Here is a 19584-nt window from a genome sequence, read left to right on the forward strand (position 1 = left end):
TGAAAATTGCAAGAAGGTGAACATTTTCACGGTAGATACTAAGATACTGCCTCACTGATGATGGATTTTTGCCTGGAACACCACTCACTGGGTAAAATCACAATGGAGATCTCAGTTTTCCTAAAGTCTGGTCTCCTTTTCTGGCCAGTAAGTTGACTGAATTAACTGGTCACTATGGACAAAATTATCTTTTCTGCTCTTTGTTCTACAGGTGCCTCTCTCCCCGTTGGCTGAGAGGGTCTCGTCTTGTGGAGAAGACCTTTTCCGGAGAACCCAAAGGACAGCAACACTGAAGAAAATGGACACCATGCCCAACACCAATGTCAGCCCCAGGTACACATACCTGAGAGAGAAATGATTGATCAGAGCCTGTGTCAAAGGCAACACATGACTAGAAGGCATCAAGGACACATTCATATTTTCATGGGGTAAGGCTGCCTAAGGACACTTCAATCAAGGGGATGACCCTGGAGAGGGGAGTTTGTCAGCTTACCCAGGTCAGGTATAGTGTGGTCTGTGGTCAAGAAAGCATCTCAGGCATTGACTGACCTCCATCCCAATGTGCTTCAGTAAGAATAGCACTAATATTTTTAGGGCAATTACTCTATTTTTTGGTTGTCTCATAAGGAGTACCAGTGGTATCAAGACCATTTGATGGCATTTTTGCTTTACAGGCATATTGACAGCAACAACAGCAGCAACAATAACATCATAATGTTTTATTAGTAAAAAGAGATTTTGCTTTCCTTTAAGTTTTCAAAACAAAATGTACCCTCCTCTCATGTTTATTTTCCTTGTGGTAGGAGAAGGCACAACCTGTTCTCCCATTTTCCTCTTACCATTGTTATTCCATTCTTCATTTCTGGTGAAGCCTTTCACAAATGCAGTTCAGCCAATTACTGTCCTCTAGCAATAGATTGATAAAGACAACTCTGCACTTAAGCCTCTAGGTAAGCCAAGCATGTTTTGTGGCACCTTTGCCTTCCATTTTTTGATCCAGCTCCAACATGGAGAAAAATGAGGTTTAATAACTTATTTACACACACACAATGACAGCAGAGACCCTGAAACGTGAGGGAAGCTTTAAGCATAAGATTGAGGTTTCAACACGACTTTTTTTGGTGAATTATTAAGTGACAATTATTTCCAGCTGATATTGAAACAAGATGATCTGCCCCTCCCCCAAAAAAGAGATTGAATCAAAAAAGAATGGTGAAAGGTGAGCATTATTGTTAATATTGTTAGTCAGAGCCTTTCATTCAGTTTCAAATCTTTCACTCAAATTTTCTAATAGAAATTCTTCTACCAGTGCCAGGTGTAGATTTACTTTAAGAACAAAAGTTAAAGAATGGATGGAGAAGAGCTGTTACCTGAGTGCACCGGAGTCATAGAGTCTGCACGCTCCTCTTCCCCCACATCTTTTGCTTCCCCATTTCAGGCAAGTGGTATCTATGGCTACTCCGAAATACACTGGGGCCGGAATCCCCGCTGGGTGTATTTAACAAATAAATAAAGGTAAGAAATTTACTTTCCAGGGTGATCAGTTCTAATCTAGAGGCACGTTCATGCAGAACACTGCTTAATATATTCTATTCAGCAATGACACTTCCTCCCTGTTTGCTGGTTTGAGAAGACGTGCCTTGTGCTGCCCAGGCACACACCACCCTTTCCTCCCTGTGGGAAGCCAGGAAAATATGACAAAACATCAAAAAGCCTGTGGAAGTCAGTGCTGGAGTGCTGGCCATGGTTTGGTTTCCTCACCCTGTGGGACATCTCTGGGGAAAAAAAATAGGAGATACTTCTCCTTTCTTGAGAGCCATGGAGTCTGCTCAGCTTGGGTCTAGGGGTGTCCTTTGTGTTGGGTGGGGGATGAGAAGGGGATTCCCAGTGGGGCTGGGAACCTGCAGCGGGGCTGCAGGAATTCTCCAAGTATCTTGAGATCCTGCTGTGGCAGGGGCAAACCTACTGCAGTTCTTGGGGGTGATGGAAAGGAAAAGCCTTTTTTCATGTGCTGATGAGGACATGCTGGACTCTGTGTCACCTGGGAAGCCACCCAGGGTTGCTGGAGAAGAAAGTAAGCCTGGAGAGAAAATTCTGGCCTGCAAAGGTGTAAGAAAGAAGCCAACAGCTAGTTTTGATGGAATTTCATCCAGTTCATCCAACTCAGCTCATTTAAGTAGGTGACTTGCTTCTTGCTAATTTTTTTCCATGAAGACCTAGAGGACTTTAGAATTTCCAGTTCATTGGCATCTCATCTTACCCTTGATTTCAGGGGGCTCTACCACAAGGCTGCAGTGAGCCCTGGCCCCAGGCACACCTGTAGTCAGATTAATTCCCTTAGAAACTAGTGAATATATGCCTGAAAAGCAATCACAAATTCTCAGCCATAGCTGTTGTTTTATGCTTGTTGCTGAGTAAGGGGACAAGATGTAGTTTTGATGTTAGCTTCATCTAAAGGATCACATCTCTATAAATATTGGCCTTGTGTATTTTAACTATACCTAACACATAGTTATGTGATTTATGAAGTAAAAAGCAATTTCCTTTTTCCAACCTTTTTTTTTTTAATCATATGATATTTATTTGCAGATAGACATTGTTCTTTCCAACAATCAAAGCTTAATTCTAAGATAAATGATTAGTGAGGAGTGTATTAAAACCGACTCAGGAGTACAGACTTACCAAGTACTCTTATTGCCAGGGTATAGATACCAAGTGCAAATGATTTCAAGTGGGGTTTAATGCATCTAAAAATAATAATAACAAAAAAGGTGTTAAATAGAAATAAAGCATCAGCTGTATATAATAAGAACACAAATAGAAAGCAAGAGAAAGGAAAGAAATGTGACCTTTTCCTCCTTATTGTCACGGACCTTAACCAAATTGCAGAAATATGTAAAAAAGGTGATAAAATCAGAACGGCATCTAGGAATTCTGAACATCTATATTCAACATCACATTTCAGGATGGTTGTGGATTTTCAGATGATATCAGCACTTAAGTGTTACTAATACAGGATAAGAAAATTGATAGTGAAATCATGCAGCCATTGGATGGTTTTATTCAGTTAGAAACTCCATGAAATTCAGGACAAATCCCAGGCTAGTACAAGGTATTTAGGCACCAACTTTTCATTGCACTCTATCTAGGATCAGGATCACAACTCCTGTAAAGGTAAATCCTCCAAGCTGTTCTCTCACAGAGCAGACCATTTGCATTTGGACTCTTCTGAGATTGCAGGGTGAGTCTAACACATACATCCAGTTCTTCTGGCTCCAGATGAGCCCTGCTCTCACCTTAGACCATCATCCTGGCTTCTTGAGGGAGGGGGAGGTGGTGGGCAGGAGAACAGCTGCCTTTCCCATCCATGTGATCAGCAGTGTGTGTATGGAGCCTCTCAGATTAGCAGGAATCACCTGCTCCCCCACCAGCTACTCAAATGTGCTGTTTCTCCCAGCATGTACCAGACTGACTATTACAATCCCTAATCCAGCACAAATCTGGGTATATGTTTGATTTTGGCAAGTGAGTAGTACCAGCCACATGACAAAACAAGGACATTTTTGGTATGTGGGGTAACATGTATATCAATATGGTAATTAATAAAACTTTTGTCACAGTCATTCTATTAAATATAAGTCAGAAAAAATAAAATAGGCTGAAATTCAATTGTCACTATGGATGAACATAGCACTCTGGAGGTAGAGTCTGTGTGCTCTGAACTAGGATGGCCTCTGCTTCTGCAGAAATTAATGTAATTGGGAATATGTTTTAAAAATAATTAAGACATTTCAGAATGAACTCTATTGTTCCCCACCAGTGATAGTTTTCAACACTTTATTCTCTAATGCCCCGGTCATGGATTATCATCACTCAATCTGTTGATTGTGGCTTATACAAGCATTCCCATCTACAAGGGCATGACTGTAAGATGATTTTAAGTTGGAAGAACAGAGTCTTGCTCTCCTACCAGACACTTGCTACATAAGCATGCCTCAGCCTAGAGTTCTCCTAAACTAATCTGAGGGCATAGAAAGCAAAAAATGAAAAATAAAACCAATAACTGGATATTTAATATGTGTTTCACAGGATTAATATCCTGCAAAAAAATATTCTCTTTCAGATGAAAAAAAATTGTTTTATTCTTTGTATTGTCTTTGCACGGAAACAGGAGTCCTTTGTGATCCTGAGTGATAGCCAGACCTCTTAGGGAGATCTGAGACTTCCTTTTCACTGCCTAATCACGTGCTATTAATAGCTGGTGCTTGAACAACAGCTATCTGAACTGCAGGGCTTTTTTCTCCAAAACTGGGCTGTCCCAAGTTCCTTGGCTACTGTAATTAGACTAATACCACCAAAATGGCATTTCAGCAAATGACCTGGTCACCAGCATATTTCAATGACTTCAGTGTGCAAATCATCAAAGTAAATGTCACTACATCTTACAGGCTTTTAGGGATGTAGCTGTATTTGTGCTCCATGGCAGGTGCAACGATATCTGCTCATCTGAAAACATCAGCTTGCTTAAGTGCTGGAATATTAACAGAGATTACTGAATACTGAATGTTTTTTAAAATACATAATTGGAAAAAAATACATAATGAAGTCTGCAATTTGACCTTGGGACTAGTTGTGTTCAAAGATAATTTACTTTCCTTCTGGTAACAGAAGCACACTTCCAGTTCAGCCAGATTTTTGGAGAAAGTCAAGTCAGTGAAGGATTTCAAAAAAGAGAAAAGTAAGCATGAGCTTAAAGGGGAATTGTGCCCACAGGTCATTTGCAGTGCAGAAAAGAAAAAATAAAAAAAAGGATTGAACTTACTGAAACATGTTTTATTTAGCTGCACATCAAAGGTGGATGCCTTCAATCCAGCAGGAAAACACATAGCTTCTCAGCTTCAGTTAAATGTCTCTCAAAGTAAAATGATTTTCAACAGCAATAGAAGCTTTGGAGCAGAACCAATAAAACTGTTTTGCTGATTTCATATAACAAAGTGGTTTAGTATTGTAATTGAAAACCTTTCTAAGCTTTTTAAACTAAATCGATTAAGCAGTAAGACCCCCAAGAGCAAGTTCTTAGGGCTGAGAAGGGCAGGCAACTCCGTGTGATTTAAGTGTGTTCAGCTATGAATATCTCCTCCCAAACACTTTTTATGCCGTGGAGACAAGAAGAAAAGCAGGAGGTTGAGCATGGCTACCATGATTTTGAGGCCCTGTGTGGTACCAGATCTGTACATTTCCCACCATATGTCTTATGGATAGAAGGAAGATATCATGTAGAGGGAAAGGGGAAGGGAACTGCATCCCTGCATAGCTCTATGCCCATATTTATCCAGTGTGTCAGAAGCAACCCCAGAGAGCAATCTGGTGTAAATCCTGAAGGCTTTGCTGCAAGCTCTCCACTCACGAATCATCCTCATCTTGGCGCATGGAGAGTTCAGCTGTGCAGAAGCTTCAGTAAAAATTGTCTAAAATAGATTACAGTACGATTGTTCTTGGAGTGAGCCCTTGGGGAGAGAGAGATGCTGTGTGGTTTTCCAGCACTCAGTGCAAGGTGTGCACCCTGCAAGGTGTGTGAGGAAAGCTATGCAGCTTGTATACACCTCACTGGCAGTGTTTGTGCAGGGCAGTGGAGAAGGATCCTCACCTCAACCATTTCTGAAAGTCTCTGCGTGAATATTTATTCTGGTTCAAGGATTGTGATGGAATCGTAGCTGAAGTCACATTTCTTTATTTAGGTTTTTCCATATGGTCTGTGTTCAGCCAGTTCTAACACTGGCATTGTCTATGTGGTTTAAAGATACCAACAATGAGACAGGGTCTGCTCCAGAAAATTTGATTCAAAACCAAAGAGAATTTGGGGGTAAGAAAACACAGTTATAATACTAAAGATTAGTTAGACTGGATTTACTGTTGTTTTGTTTGAGAAGCAGAATGTGCCCATCTGGAAATAATTTGGAAAAAGGAACTGAGAAAGAAAGATTTCCAAAACAGAGCAGAACAGGACTTGGAATCCAAAAATCGCAAGAAGCTGACAAAAATCCAGATTAAGCACTGGTAGTATTAAATACCTTTTGCACTTTCTAAAATTAGCTTCAAAGCTTACAGTCAGTGATGGATAAATAGTTCCAGCAGTTAAATATACACTGGGACATGCATTCAACAAATCTGTGCTTATCACAACAGGAAAAAAAAATCTCATGCTAAACCAATCTTTAAAACAAAGACAAAAATACTAGGAATACCAGGAGGGGAGGGAGTACCAGTCACATGTCAAAACACTTCGAAAACATTTGGCAATGCTATCATAAATTATTGCTTACCTTAGAAGCAGTATGTATCCAGGTGTGCCACCTACTGACAAAGTGTAGGAAGTGATAACTGATATTACTAGAAAATACAAAAACATTCTGGGACACTCATTTCCTTTTTGACATGGTCCCACCACAGCTGAGGAGCTTTGTGAAGATTCAAAGGTTCCCACGCAGCTGCAGTTAAAAAATACCTGGAAGAGAGTGGGCAAAAGTGTATGATAACCTAAACGGTGGGGAAGTAGATGTTTAGGAATATCTTATCATGCTTTTCTGGGTGGCTGAAAGTTTACATCCAAAGGGGGAAATGTTTTATAAAAGGAAAAGGCTTATTCAATGAAGGACAAAATTATAAAGTATCAACTGTTGATTAATGTAGTTATTAGTTTTTTTCAACAGTCTTGGTAGCCAACAGCTAAAAAAGAAAAGCCTCCAACATTCTCTGCTTGTGATTTCTGCTGGCAACAGTAAGTCAGAAAATTTTAAATGCGTGTGGCAGATTGCTAAAAAACCCTGAGGATTTCAGGGCTCAAGAGGATGCACCAAGCTCAATCTTAATCCACTCACTCTGACAGACCTGGTTGTATCAGAAAAAATTATCGCATCTCATATGGAAACGAAAGATTGTCTTACGGTGTTTTTCCCACTGCCGTTGGATGCCTGGCAGCCAGCGAGACAGGCAGAAACATAGGTAACTCCATTTTCCCCACAGATGGGGTCCCAGTCGTTCTTGGAACATGAGCAGCCTGAGTTGCACTCTGAAAACAGGGCTTGCTCGTAATCAGTCATTGGTTTAGTTCTGTGGAAAAAGAGAAATTGCAGAGGTGTTGTCTAGCAGATGTGGAGGAAATCACCATCACCTCATGGGTTATGCTGTCTTCCAGGTGCACTGGGCCAGACTTTCCCTCTGTAGCCCATTAAAGGTTTTTTTTTTTTTTGTCTCTTCACAACCACACAGCAGTGTAAATCCTTTTTTCTCTGTTATACAAAAGTTTTCACAGTATCATACCACCTACTGTGAGATAGCATGTACTTTATTAAGGGGGAGAACTGACAATTTATATTCATGCATTTTCTCAGATTTTCTAAGGTTTTAGTTATCTGAAGCTTGATGCAGTTTTAACACAACTAGGCAAGTGGCAAAGAAGGGATTGAGTTACTCATGGGAAATGATCTCTGTAGAAGTTAGCGAGGAATTTATCAGAATGGGATTTATCTAAACTGTGTCTGATACCTTGCAGGACAGCTCTCTGCCAAATTCAGTCATCAGACACCAGTGCAGCAGCTACTGGGGCTGCTGTGAGTCAGTGCTGGAAACTCCTCCCAAAAAGTTAGTTTTACAGAGTAATAGCATGGGCAGAAATGTTAGCCTCAGGTGTACCTCGTGGTTAACATAATGGTTAATCCATGAATCCTTAAGTTTTGAGTTCAAAGCTAATAAATGCCAGGCACACAGAGTCAAGAAACAATTAATTGAATCTCATCCCCCCTGCTGAGCTCCTCACATTTCCAGGAATCACTGGGCTCAAAGGATGGGTCCCATGGCAATAATAATTAAAAAGTAATCAGAAAAATAATCTGCACTTGTGACATAAACCCCTCTGGTTTATGCCATAATCATGAGAAGGTCATGACACAATGCCCGCTGGAATGGAGTGGTTTCCACCGATTTGAATCAAATTTCTGGGAAGCATATTCAGGTCAGTCACACTCCTTTCAACAATATATACTTTGTGAAATAAAATGAGGAAGGAGTTTGGTTTGCAGTAGCCCTTTCTGCTGAAGCATGGCCTTCCCAGCATACCCGTGGTACGACACAGTCAGTCCAGCCACGTCCGAGTTCTCACAGCCCATCGCAAACAATGAGAGGAGCAAAAGGTAACCAAAGAAAGATGATCCCAAGGAAAGTTTTGCAGCCCCTAAAACACCTATTCTGAATTTTTTCATGATCAGTCCTCCAGAGAATATGCCAAAGGCCACAGCAGGAATATTAATAAGACCTGAAATCAAACAGAAAAATATGTATTAATGAAAACCCCAGCTCAATGGACTAACCTTGTCAGCCACAAAAACAGCTGCAGCAAGGAGATGAAGGAACAAAACATAAAAGATCTTCAGTCAGGGCATTTTATTTTGTCCAGAATTGGACTGATCCTTGGAGTGTTACAAAGGTGCTGGGACAGCTTTGAAAAACTTACTCCCAAGGACATGCTTCTTTGCTGGTTCTTTGACAGAGAGATTATGGATAAAGTTTAGATAATGCTCTTCCAATATCTTAAGCTAGGTGATTTTTTCCATAATTAGGTTGTCAATGGAGTCATCTGCTGATTCCTAGAGGACAAATTTAGTTTTATCTAATGTTATGAAAGCTGGAGCAAGACCTGCTTTTTTTTTTTTTTTTTTTTTTTTTGTGCTTCAAATTGCTCTGACAATTTTGATATCTATCAGAGGTTGTGATAGAAACTGTTCTCTAAAAAAAGAAGAAGAAAGAGTAAAAGAGGGAGTGAAAGAGAAATAAACACTGAGTTGAGTCAGCTGTCAGGTTTCTTAGGAAGAGTGGATTTGGAGACAAAGGAAAAGGAGGAGGAAAAACCACCTTATTGCAGAGCTAGCCACCCAGCAGGATCCTTCCCTAACCAAGCCATCACACAGTCTGTGTTGGATATAGTCCCTATGCTCAGAGAAATCAAATGGTTCGTAATCCTCACTCAGTTTGCACATACCTGAAAGCTTAGCTCCAGAAAATCTTTAAATACAATGAGAAGTACTACACTGAATGTAGGGATTGTTTTCTGGACTTTCTTTGGGCATCAACTATACTTGAAGATTTCTCCTTGCTTTGAGGAGTTTCGTGCCAGGAAATTCCAGCTTCTATCTTTAAGGAATTAACATAGCACAATGGATCATTACAGCTTTTCTGCATATATATACCTCTGTTGCTGTGCAACTAATGCTGCTCTGAAACAAGGCAGTTCCCTCTGTGTTGGGTAGATGTAAACCTCTTTGCTGTTTAATGCTATTGAAGCCTTGGACCTCTGGAGCTGAACCCCACATGCAGGTTCAGCAACCAGGCAGTCAAGTCCACCCTCCTGAAGTCAGCTACAAAAATGTCCATCTCAGTACCCAAAGGCTGAAGCAGCTTCTCTCTCTTGTACTGTATGGGACAGCTTGGGATATGACTTGACTTCCTTTTATTTAACACCATTCTCTTCAGAGAGTCACCTTTAGCACTCACTGAACTGATCTTTGTTTTGTTGAAACAAAGGGGAAGCCATCAAGGCAGCAGATCTGTCTGATGATAAATTTATGTAAACTATTTTAAAACTATTTCTCAGTTATTTTCTTGTGTTGTACATATATTACTTTTCAAATTTCCAGTTAAATGGGAATTAAGGTGTCAAATCATGTAAACTTTTACAGTAGCTCCTGCATAGATAAACTCCGAGTTACCTAGTGCTGAAGCAAAAATGAAATAGCTTACCTTCTATAAGCTACTACTTAAAGTCAGACAAGGAAGGAGAAGAAATAAAAATACCCTAAAAAAAATACAATTTTTCCTACATGCCACTCCTAAAATTTCCATTTTAAAGATATCAAGAAGCAGATATAGCATTACCTATAACAAAGTTAGTTTTTGAAGATGTCTGCCCGTACTGTTGTTCAATGTACTTTGGCTTATATGTCACCATGCCAATTAAAGAATTGAACTGAAGGATACTTGCACACAAATACAGAATGTAAACTGGATTCCCAAAGAGATTCTTCAGTGATGGCATGAAGTCTGGAAGACAAAACAGCAGAAATAACAAGCAGGCCAGAGAGAGAATAACTGCTGTGAGCAATGCTTTGTAACGTATGCACCTTCCAAAAAAAACCCAAAACTGCAGAACATTTCAGAGGGAATCTGTGAAGTTCTGTGATGTTCCTAACAGCTCCCCCATTTCTGGATGGGGGAACAGTGGAGCAAAATACTAATCATAAATTTCAAGAGATAAGAAGAGATATCTTGTTTTATATACTTTCCTTTCATTATAAACTAGGAATGATTTGGTTTCTATGTGTCCTCAACAGCCGCAGCACCGTATAGCTTAATTTGGGGCAAAGAGTGCTCAGCACAGCTGACAGGAAGCACAAACATGTTGAGGTACAGATTCAAGTACTGAGGGAAAATGCTTTTGCCAAAGCAGGGCCAAGGAAATGCAATTGTGCGAAACAGCTCCTGTCTAAATCCAGGCAGCCTTCTCTAATACTGTAGCTGGTCTGTGCCCATCTATATTCTGATCAGATATTGTACATGTTTTCCTAATGCATGAACTTACAGGAAAAAAAATTAGCAAAAACTGAGGGTTGTTTTTTTTTCTGACCACCACATCTGCAACAGTCACTATATGCATTGGAGAGTGAAATCTCAGGTAAAAATCATAATTCTGATGCCATTAAGATAGGGCTGCAGAAAGTATAAAATTTTTAAGTCTAAAAGCCTTTGAGAGAAAAACTCAACGATCAGGAAGAAAACTCCAGTGATTTGCCTTTTGCCATCTCGGCAAGCTTCGCTTGTTGCTGATAGGATGCGCGTTGGTCCTTGTTTTCCTCAATGATGAACTTTGACTGCTCGGAAGAGGTGCTGGAGTCCTTCCTGCTCTCAGGTTTTGGGAGGTGCTTGGGCAGGAACCAGAAGGGGATGCCGGCCAGGACGCTGATCACCCCAGCTATCAGGTACCCCAGCCACCACGCTCCCACCCACTGCACGTCCTTGGGACTTATTGTGACACTGTCTGGAGAAAGTGGAAAAGAAGAAACAAATAAATAAATCTTGAGAATATTTGCTGATAATAAGGAAGGTGGTTTTGGAGGGACTTTCCATGCCCACCTCACCAGCTGTAGCTGTGCTGTGTGTCACTATGGGTGTTTTACAGGAGCAGCTGTGGGGACACGGTGAGGACTTGCTGATTGCTGGGGCACAGCAGCGGCCTAGCCCTGACCTGCTGTGCCACTTGCACAGCCCCAGAGATGCTGCAAGGACCAGAAAATGGGACAGTCCGGGTGGCCACTCACTTGCTCCCAGTCAGGCTGTTCTGCACAAAAGCCCCAGGGAAAAATAGTTTTCCTCCTGCTTTTTTTCTTCCTGTTTTCTCAGAAGGAGGGCAGTCGGGAGATTCAGTACCCCCTGCCAAACCACTTTTCTAGGTGGCAGCAACAGAATATTAAAAAAGCACACACAGGATCCTGAGCCTCAGTCCTGCTTCCTCCTGGCTCCCATTATCTCCCCAGAGCCTCCTCACCAGAGCATCTCTTGGAGGCACCTGCTGCAGATCTGCTGGTGCTGAGGAAGAGTGAGACCTCTTTCCTCCTCTACACCTATCCTTCTTGCCAGCCTGTTCTGCATGGACCCCTACACTGCTGTCATCCTTGTCATTTCATGAAGTGCCTACTCTACCCCTGATAGCTCCGCATGCCTAGAAGAGAACCAGATAGTTCTTGGCCGAAAATAGGCATGAGGAGCCTGACTGGATTTTTTAAGCCTGAGTGTTCTGACTTACCCAGATCTACAAAGCCAATGTCAACATAAAGTTTGGCACACAGGGATCCCAGGAGAAAGCCAAATATTGGCCCTATAATCGCCATTGTCTGTACACACCCTGGAATAGAAAACAGGAGACTGTTACACTCCTGAGCTAAAAAGGGCACTGGTTCTTCTGCATCTAGCAGCAGATTATGGAATGTGATGGGTAACAAGTGATACAGTTACACAAATTTAAATATTTTCAAGAAGAAAAAAAGGCATCAATACAATTTTCCCCATGACAATGATGCTTTTTACTGTTATCCAATTAAAGAGTTAAATTCAGCCTGAAGGAAAAATGCCAGGAAACTGAATGGCCTAAACTCAATAGCAGCACCCATCTATAACTGCTAGAAATGCTTTAGTTGACAAGATTAAAGTAACTGGAAAGCAAATGTCATTTTTTAAATTTAACTGATCGCTTTAAGTTGAGGTAGGCCCTGAACAGGCTGAGAAACCGCTTTGCTTTTGGGAGGTTTCCAATGTTAATATGTTTCAATATACCTGCAGCCAAACTTTCTGAATACTTTGAATTTGCAAAATTCACCTGGAAATCTGGGAATATGAATCTTTTACAGAGAGAATCTGATTTTTTGCATTTTGCCTGGCTGGAAACTTGTCAAGAGCAGACGCTGATGAGATAGGATTTTTTAGGTAATAATTCTGGTGAATGTGCAGCGGTCAGACAATGAACACAAGAAAACAGTGCTACCAACTTTCTAAAGTTTCAGCACTATTGCTTATAATTCCACATGAATCTGGAGGGAATGTTTTGAGTGCTCACTGAAATTCTATTTTAAGTGCTTAAAAGAGTGCATGTTTTTATCACTTTCCAGAGAACTGAATGTGCACAGAGGCTCAGCAGTCCACATCCAAAAGAATTAGGAAGATTAGGGTAACAGCAGGAACCCAAGGTCAAATTCTTTCACCAAATTAAGATAATGGAACTGTGCTGGTATAATTAAATGGGAGCTTGGTCCCTTGAGTGTACATGACTGTTAAATAAACTTTAATATTGGAAATTATGCAAACAAAACAATCAGGGCAACTTAATTCAATAACATTCATTCCATTATTCAGAATGACTCCGTTTCCTCTGGGGAAAAGTCCATTAAGAAAAAACCCAATATTTATTTTACCAATATATAAGGCAGCATTCTCTTCAACAGCATAATCATCGATGTATGTAATTCCCAGGGGCTGGATGGGGGTTTCACCTATTCCACGCAAAAGATTTCCAAGTAAAACATAGATCCACATGGAAGAGCCTGCTTCCTTTTCACATCCTGTGTACACAACAAGAGACAACAATGATGTGTTTGTAACAACAGTTTGACACTGAAAGCTCAGGGCTTCTAAAATACTTCTGTTGTAGGAGAAACAGTAGGAAAACTGTGAAACAGCTTAAGGTAGACAAATTTTTAGCATGAGCTGTCTCAAAGATACTACAGTTTTGCCGGTTTTATAAATTTGTCACCACATCCCTTTTTAGAAAACTCTTTCACTTCCTTCTAACCAAAACTCGGATCTCCTGACAGAAGGATTTGGGAAACATTGATGATAGTGAGCACTACCAGCCCCAATATTTAACAGAGATCATTCTCACCTGAATTTATTTTTGCTTGAGATTTTTCCAAGGCTGAGAGTGGAGTTTGGTTTTTATCCTGCAGACATGGAGAGATGATAGCAGTCGAATTGACGGTGGAAGGGAATCTTTCGTACAGGTATCTGTTTAGAAAACAAAGTTGTATTTATTCACAAGTACTGATAAGAAAAAGCAATCAGATCTGTTACTACCAGATAGGCTTATAGCACTTAAATGCAAATTTCATCTGCATCCATATGAATCTGTCTGGATCCATCGCCAGTGATAGTTTACAGGGGATAAATAGCTCTATTTATACTGCAGCAGTACATGACAATTGTCCTGTTGGTTCTTTTTTTGTCAGCGATTCATTTCAGTTTAGCAGGCACTTTGCTCTACTATAATACATGAATTTGGACTAAGAGATTATCAGACACTGGTGTATCCTCTGGCTTGTGATTGGTACTCAGATTGTCTTCCTGAGTTTAGTCATCACTTCTTCACTGACATTTCAACAATTCCTAAACCATATCAAAATGTTTCTGTGGATCAGAAACTAATAAAAAAATAAGTTGATTACTACTGAAAATAGTACACGTTAAATTATTTGCTTTACAGTAATAAATCTTGTCACAAAAAAAAAAAAAAAATTAAGTAACCGCATCCCCATCTGCCTATTCCTATCTTCATAATCAATGCCTAAATATTTTACTGAGCTGCCATTCAGTGTGCACAGCCCAGCTGGAAAACACTGATCTCTTTGCACTTACCGTCCCATGAAGAACTGGGGCATTGCAATTAGGAATGTTCCAGCTGACATAATTAAGCAGCCTGCTCCAATTATTCTTGGCCTGTGAAGCTTTGCTCCAAAGTAGCTCACAAGAATTATGATTAGGAGGTTCCCTTTGAGAGTACAAAAGGAAAATTGAGTTTTACTGCTTGTTGATAAGAGATCCCCTAAAATAACAATTCCTAGTATGTAGTATAGGCACTGATTTCAGGGAGAGAGGGCTGATGGGGTTGGTCTTTCTCCCTCTTTCCAGGCATTCTACAGGAGCCCAATGCCTTCTGTGATAGGAAAACCATAAACCTTTGGATAAACTGCTGGAAAAGAGGAGAAAGACTGTGCCAGCTGAAGAGAGCAAATAACCAGAAAAGCAGAAAAAGGAGAAATCAGAGTTTTATACACTTAGGCTAATATTTCATTCCTGTGAGTACCACAGTCCACTGAACACCCATGAGATAAATTCAGTAATCTGAAATTGTAAGAGACAATGACATGCTGGAAACCTTAGTGTGAGAGGGAAGGAGAGGGACCAGACAAGAAATGTAGATTACAGCTAGAGCTTTGTCCTCCTGCTGCTTAATAAATCACAAAGGACAAACACTGGTGGGGGAGGTGGATTTCTGCCTGCAGAAATCTGGGCAGGCAAATTCTCATTCAACACTCAAAATTTCTATTAGTATGAATTAGCCACATGCTAAGCTTATCAAATCACAAATTTTTTATGTCTATGCTGAATTGGTTGTATTAGCAACCCTGTCCTATCGAATGTAATCATACTGATAATCCCACTTATTTTTACTAGGTGAATCTTGCTCAGTTTTATGGTTCAGGGAGATTCATACAATCATTCTTCACAACAGATTGCATCACTCTTTTTTCTGAAAATAAAAATGGGTTTCTACAGCACATACCAATTTCAAAACTTCCATCAATAACACCAACCAAAGAGGAAGGGATGTCAAATCTTCTTTCTATTTGCGTGATAGTACTTTTTAGATAACTTCCTGACAGTGCTTTAGCAAAATAAACAAAAGACAATGCACCAAGAAATATCTGTGAAAAAAATGACAGTGAATAAAATCAGGCAGTACAGAAGATATTATGAATTATTTTTAAACAAGTTTTGCATTCCTACCTCTTCTTTTGCCAAATAACCACATCAATATTTCTCCTACATCTTATTAAATGCTAGATTGCTAATTTGTCTATCTCTTATGAGCAATATTGATAAAAACTGAATTGACTCTCAACCACCACTCATTTCAGGTAGTTGCCAAAGCTACTGCTCAGTTGAAAAACAGCAACTGGTGATTTCCTAAGGAGGCAGTATCTTACACAGTAACCATAATGGTAAATGCTAAGTGTGGCTCGGTGGGGAGGTGAGTTTTTGGACATTTTGAAATGTTACATGCTCCGTGAGTTGAACAGTGACCTGCCAGGCAATTCTCTTCTAGGCTCGTCCTTCCCCTACAAGATCTCTTGCATTTTCCTTAGAGTGCGCCTTGCATTTTCCTGGGGACAGACTTCTCCCATCCTTTTGTTATGCAGAGACAGTTTTCTCTTAGTTATCACTCTATCTGTTTTAGCAAGTTCTTCTGAACCAGGAGTGGGCTTTGGACATTAAACTCCATCTCCCTTCATAGTGCTTTGGTACATATTTCAAAGGTGGACACTGAGCCCCTTTCCCACAAAATTAAACTGGAAGATGAGGGCTGGTCTGAAATGCATGTAGTGGGAGTGCAGGGTTCATCTGTTTGCTCCTGCAGCTTTATTGCCTAAATTTGCCCTCACTGAATGCAGCCCTATAGAGTTTATGAGTTCCAGGGATACTCGTGCACAGTGCAATTGATCATGGAAACCACAACATTGCTTTCTACCCTCAGGTACAGGCGGTGTTGACTCAATATGAATATGAATATGGATGCTTTCTGTAAAGCCCAGTCCCAGAAATTAAGAGACACAGTAACATTTCATATGAATAGAGGTCTAGAACCCTGTGCTTCTCCTTAATCCTCTCTGACAATCACACTCCCAGTACACAGGTTCTCTGAGCAATGTACTCACCTCCAGTGCAAAACTCCTTACAGCATCTCATCTGACAAGGTGCAGTGGTAATAACATCATTGCTGAATGCAAATTTTTGTGTTCAAATATATCTCTGTGTCATGTTCAATACACTTTATCCAGTGCTGCCTATCCCTCCTTCAGAAACAGTTGTGGGTAAATAAACTTGCACAGCCCTCTCTGGTTCTTTTTTCGTACAGCAGCAGCTCTCAATGAGGTCTCTAGTACAAATATTGCTGTAATATTTTACATTTTCTGTATGTTTATGCCCTTGGAATTTAAATAGCAATGTGAGAGCACTTTTTTTTTTTACAGGAAAGTTGTATAGGTAAAATACAACTTGAAAAGCTTCTGTGTGTCTTTAGCACAAGTTTTTTCACAGGATTTGCAACTGTCCCAGGTGTGCAGTGGTGGAAAGACACTCCCGATTTAGGGCTGGGACAGAAAGGTACAGATGATTTCACATTCTGCTCTGGTTTGTCAGTGCTTGTGAGCAGATATTTCACCACATCTATCTGGTTAATACAGGCAATTTTAAGACACAGGAAGGTTGATAAGAAATGTTGATAATTGGTAAAAACAACCTGTTGAATCTGCGTATTATTTTCTTAACATGTTAAGCAAAACCTGAAGCGGACTTTTTCATGATTTAGAGATAGCTTAAATAATTTCATTCTGACTCAGCAAGATCTAATCAGAACTCAAAAAGGATTAGTTCACAAAAAAAGAGAGGTTTTCTAAGTTCCGACAGGAATACATAAGTTACATTGGTTTGGGTTCCCAGAAGACACAACTTCTTTTAAGAGAAAGAAACTGAGCTGAAATATTATTGCTTCTCTATTTCTGGAGCTAATAAGCTGATTCCTGACTGGCTAATCTGTGACAAGTTTTATTCATTGAGGGGATTGGATTATTGTTGTAGCAAATGGAGGAGCAATGATAGAATTAGATTATGGTACAAAATGTAATTAATACAACTCATCTTCTATTTCAAAACAAAAAAATTCAAAATCTCTAGACTTCAGGGCAGCTGTTGCTGATGTCATTGGCTGTACTGGGAGCTGGATTAATATCTGAAAGTAGGTCTGTGAGTGAGGCGAAAAAGCAACACAAAAAAAAGACTATGCACGATGAAAAGAACGGGCCAAGGCTGAAAACTCATTGTCCGTGTAACTCAAAGCATCTCACCATAGTATGGTGATTTTTGAGACCTCACCCAAGAGAGTGTGTCAGCATTTTGGAAATAAGGTAGAGGCAGTAGGCAAAGCTTTGTGCTGCCTGCTGTGCCCCTGTGTCCCGAGCAAGGAGCAATGCTCCTCCGAGGTGCAGATCCCACCAGCAGGTAGGCACAGCTACATTGTGAGGCTCAAAGCAGGGACCTCCCATTACCTCCAGGAAAAACTTCTTGGGGGTGAGAGAAATGTAGATACAGTGGTGATGCTTCTGCAGCTTCATTTCTTAGTCACCTCATGCAGAGTTTTCTTGAATAAGGAATATTACAATAATGATTTAATAATATAGCACTCGAAACACACAGACCATAATACAAATATAACTTTGGAGAGCCCAGGAGACCACCACGACTGCAGTCTTTAGCAGTCTGTCCTGACAGCCTGTGGTATCTGTCTGCTCTGTTCTTAACTTCAGGTGGTGCAATAAGGAAGATAGAGGGACTTTTCAGGATGGCTCTTGAAGATCTCATAATATGCAAGCCTCAACCAACAAATTATATTTGATGACTGTCAAATGTTAGGCAAATACAGATCTGAAAAAGATTTTCTTGTGACTTAGAAATACCTCTAATAATTTCATACTGACTCAGCAAGACATAATCAGAACCTAAAAAGGGATCATTCACCAAAAAAAAAAACCAAACAAAAAAACAACCAAAAAACCAGAGAGATTTTCTAAGTCTTTACTGGAAAATTCAAACTTCTCTTACTTTACCTTTATACCTCCACAACACGACTGTTTTTCCTTGGATGCAGATGATTCAGATTTGAATGAAGATCGGTCCACAGGAAAGATTGTGTTGTTTGAGAAAAAGTGAGTATTTTCTTTTGATGAAATCTCCATGATGGTATCCTCTGCCTCTAAAGCAGAAAACATGGAGAACATTTTAAAAGGGCATCCTATTAGCTCAGCCTCAAAAGCTCATCATGTGACAGCAACACCCTGCTGGACTGTTTTCCCAACAACAGCAATTACCAGACTTTACAACAGAATCTGACCAGTGCACTGGATGTTTAATTATGGAAATTTGCAATCCACTTGCCTATAATAATGGAGATTAAATCATACTCAGCAAACAGCCATCATCTTCATTCTCTAGCTATCCTCAATGTGATTTCACTAAACATTTGACCAAGCATTGCCAGCAGACTAAACAAGGCTCATAACCATTTCAAACAACATTTCTGAAGTCTTCATGTAAATTCACGTTTCTAGATGTGACCAGGTCTGCAGAGATTTCTCAGCACTGATCTCTGAATTTCCCATATATTTGGGACATTAAGTAATTAGATCAAAGGAAATCTATCCCCATTAATGAGGCACTTGAATTGTTTTAGATGGAAACATTAGCTCTAATCGTCTGATTTTAGCTAATGAGTTACACAAGAATAAAGAGGTTTAGTTCCCTTTACCATTTTACATAGTCTTAGGGCTCAGTGGTCAATTGTTTCAGGAAAAATGTGAATTTGCTTCTTTGCAGGTAAATACAAAGAAGTAAAGAAAACCTAAATACTGCACTTTGAAAACAAAAGATATCAGTAATTCCTAAATCTCTAGTTACATACTGCAGTACTTTGTTCTTAATTTCAATCTCTAAATCAGATCTGCAAATATTTATGAAATCAACGTCTGTGTTCACTTTTAGGCAGTCCTATGTTTTACAGAACTGCTGCCTGAAAATATGAATAAGAAAAGTTCCTGTTCTTATATGTTTGTCTGAAGACCCAGATCTTACATAAGTTAAAAGTATGTATGGTTTTATGTATATGTATATACCTCTGGATACATATGTTTTCATGGCTTCCCAAATAAGCACTTGTTTTACCACAAATACAAGTGAAAATAACAAAAGTATATCTTTAGATGCTAAGATTTGCTCACAGGGTCTGTTCATGTATGAACAAGACAAAAGGACTTTGATTGTGGTACCAAAATTTTCACCAAGGTCTGTCCATCATTTAAAATAAGAGCTATGACTACATATAAGAGAAATATTTGCATTTGACGCTGTCCTGACAGGAAATCGAATGTATTTTCTTAT

The 19584-nt window shown here is 39.8% G+C and overlaps 1 protein-coding gene across 2 annotated transcripts; it reads right to left on the reverse strand.

Annotated features, from left to right (window-relative positions):
• Window positions 1-120: 120 nt before the first annotated feature.
• LOC138104782 (solute carrier organic anion transporter family member 1C1-like) lies at window positions 121-18401 on the reverse strand. Of its 2 annotated transcripts, XM_069003984.1 has the most exons (14): window positions 18258-18401; window positions 15158-15299; window positions 14230-14362; window positions 13481-13602; window positions 13014-13160; window positions 11852-11950; window positions 10841-11086; window positions 9928-10092; window positions 8116-8311; window positions 6945-7110; window positions 6324-6505; window positions 2683-2747; window positions 1371-1488; window positions 121-343 (listed from the first exon to the last, which is right to left on the reverse strand). In XM_069003984.1, the coding sequence occupies exons 1-14, from the start codon at window positions 18384-18386 to the stop codon at window positions 121-123; spliced, it is 2133 nt and encodes a 710-aa protein (XP_068860085.1). In that variant the 5' UTR covers window positions 18387-18401. The 2 variants fall into 2 exon arrangements, with proteins under 2 accessions (XP_068860085.1, XP_068860086.1); XM_069003985.1 differs by lacking the exon at window positions 13014-13160 and having other exon boundaries at window positions 18258-18386.
• Window positions 18402-19584: the final 1183 nt, after the last annotated feature.

The sequence above is a fragment of the Aphelocoma coerulescens genome, chromosome 1A, assembly GCF_041296385.1.
Source record: "Aphelocoma coerulescens isolate FSJ_1873_10779 chromosome 1A, UR_Acoe_1.0, whole genome shotgun sequence".
In the NCBI taxonomy this organism is placed as follows: Eukaryota; Metazoa; Chordata; class Aves; order Passeriformes; family Corvidae; genus Aphelocoma; species Aphelocoma coerulescens.

Excerpts from the sequence above, each read along its gene's own strand:
- LOC138104782 (XM_069003984.1), bottom strand. The coding sequence starts at position 18,386 with ATGGAGATTTCATCAAAAGAAAATACTCACTTTTTCTCAAACAACACA. Across the intron at positions 10,093-10,840 it reads GCTTGCCGAGATGGCAAAAG|ACTTCATGCCATCACTGAAG; the intron begins GCAAATCACTGG and ends TTTGTCTTCCAG. Across the intron at positions 344-1,370 it reads TATGACTCCGGTGCACTCAG|GTATGTGTACCTGGGGCTGA; the intron begins GTAACAGCTCTT and ends TTTCTCTCTCAG.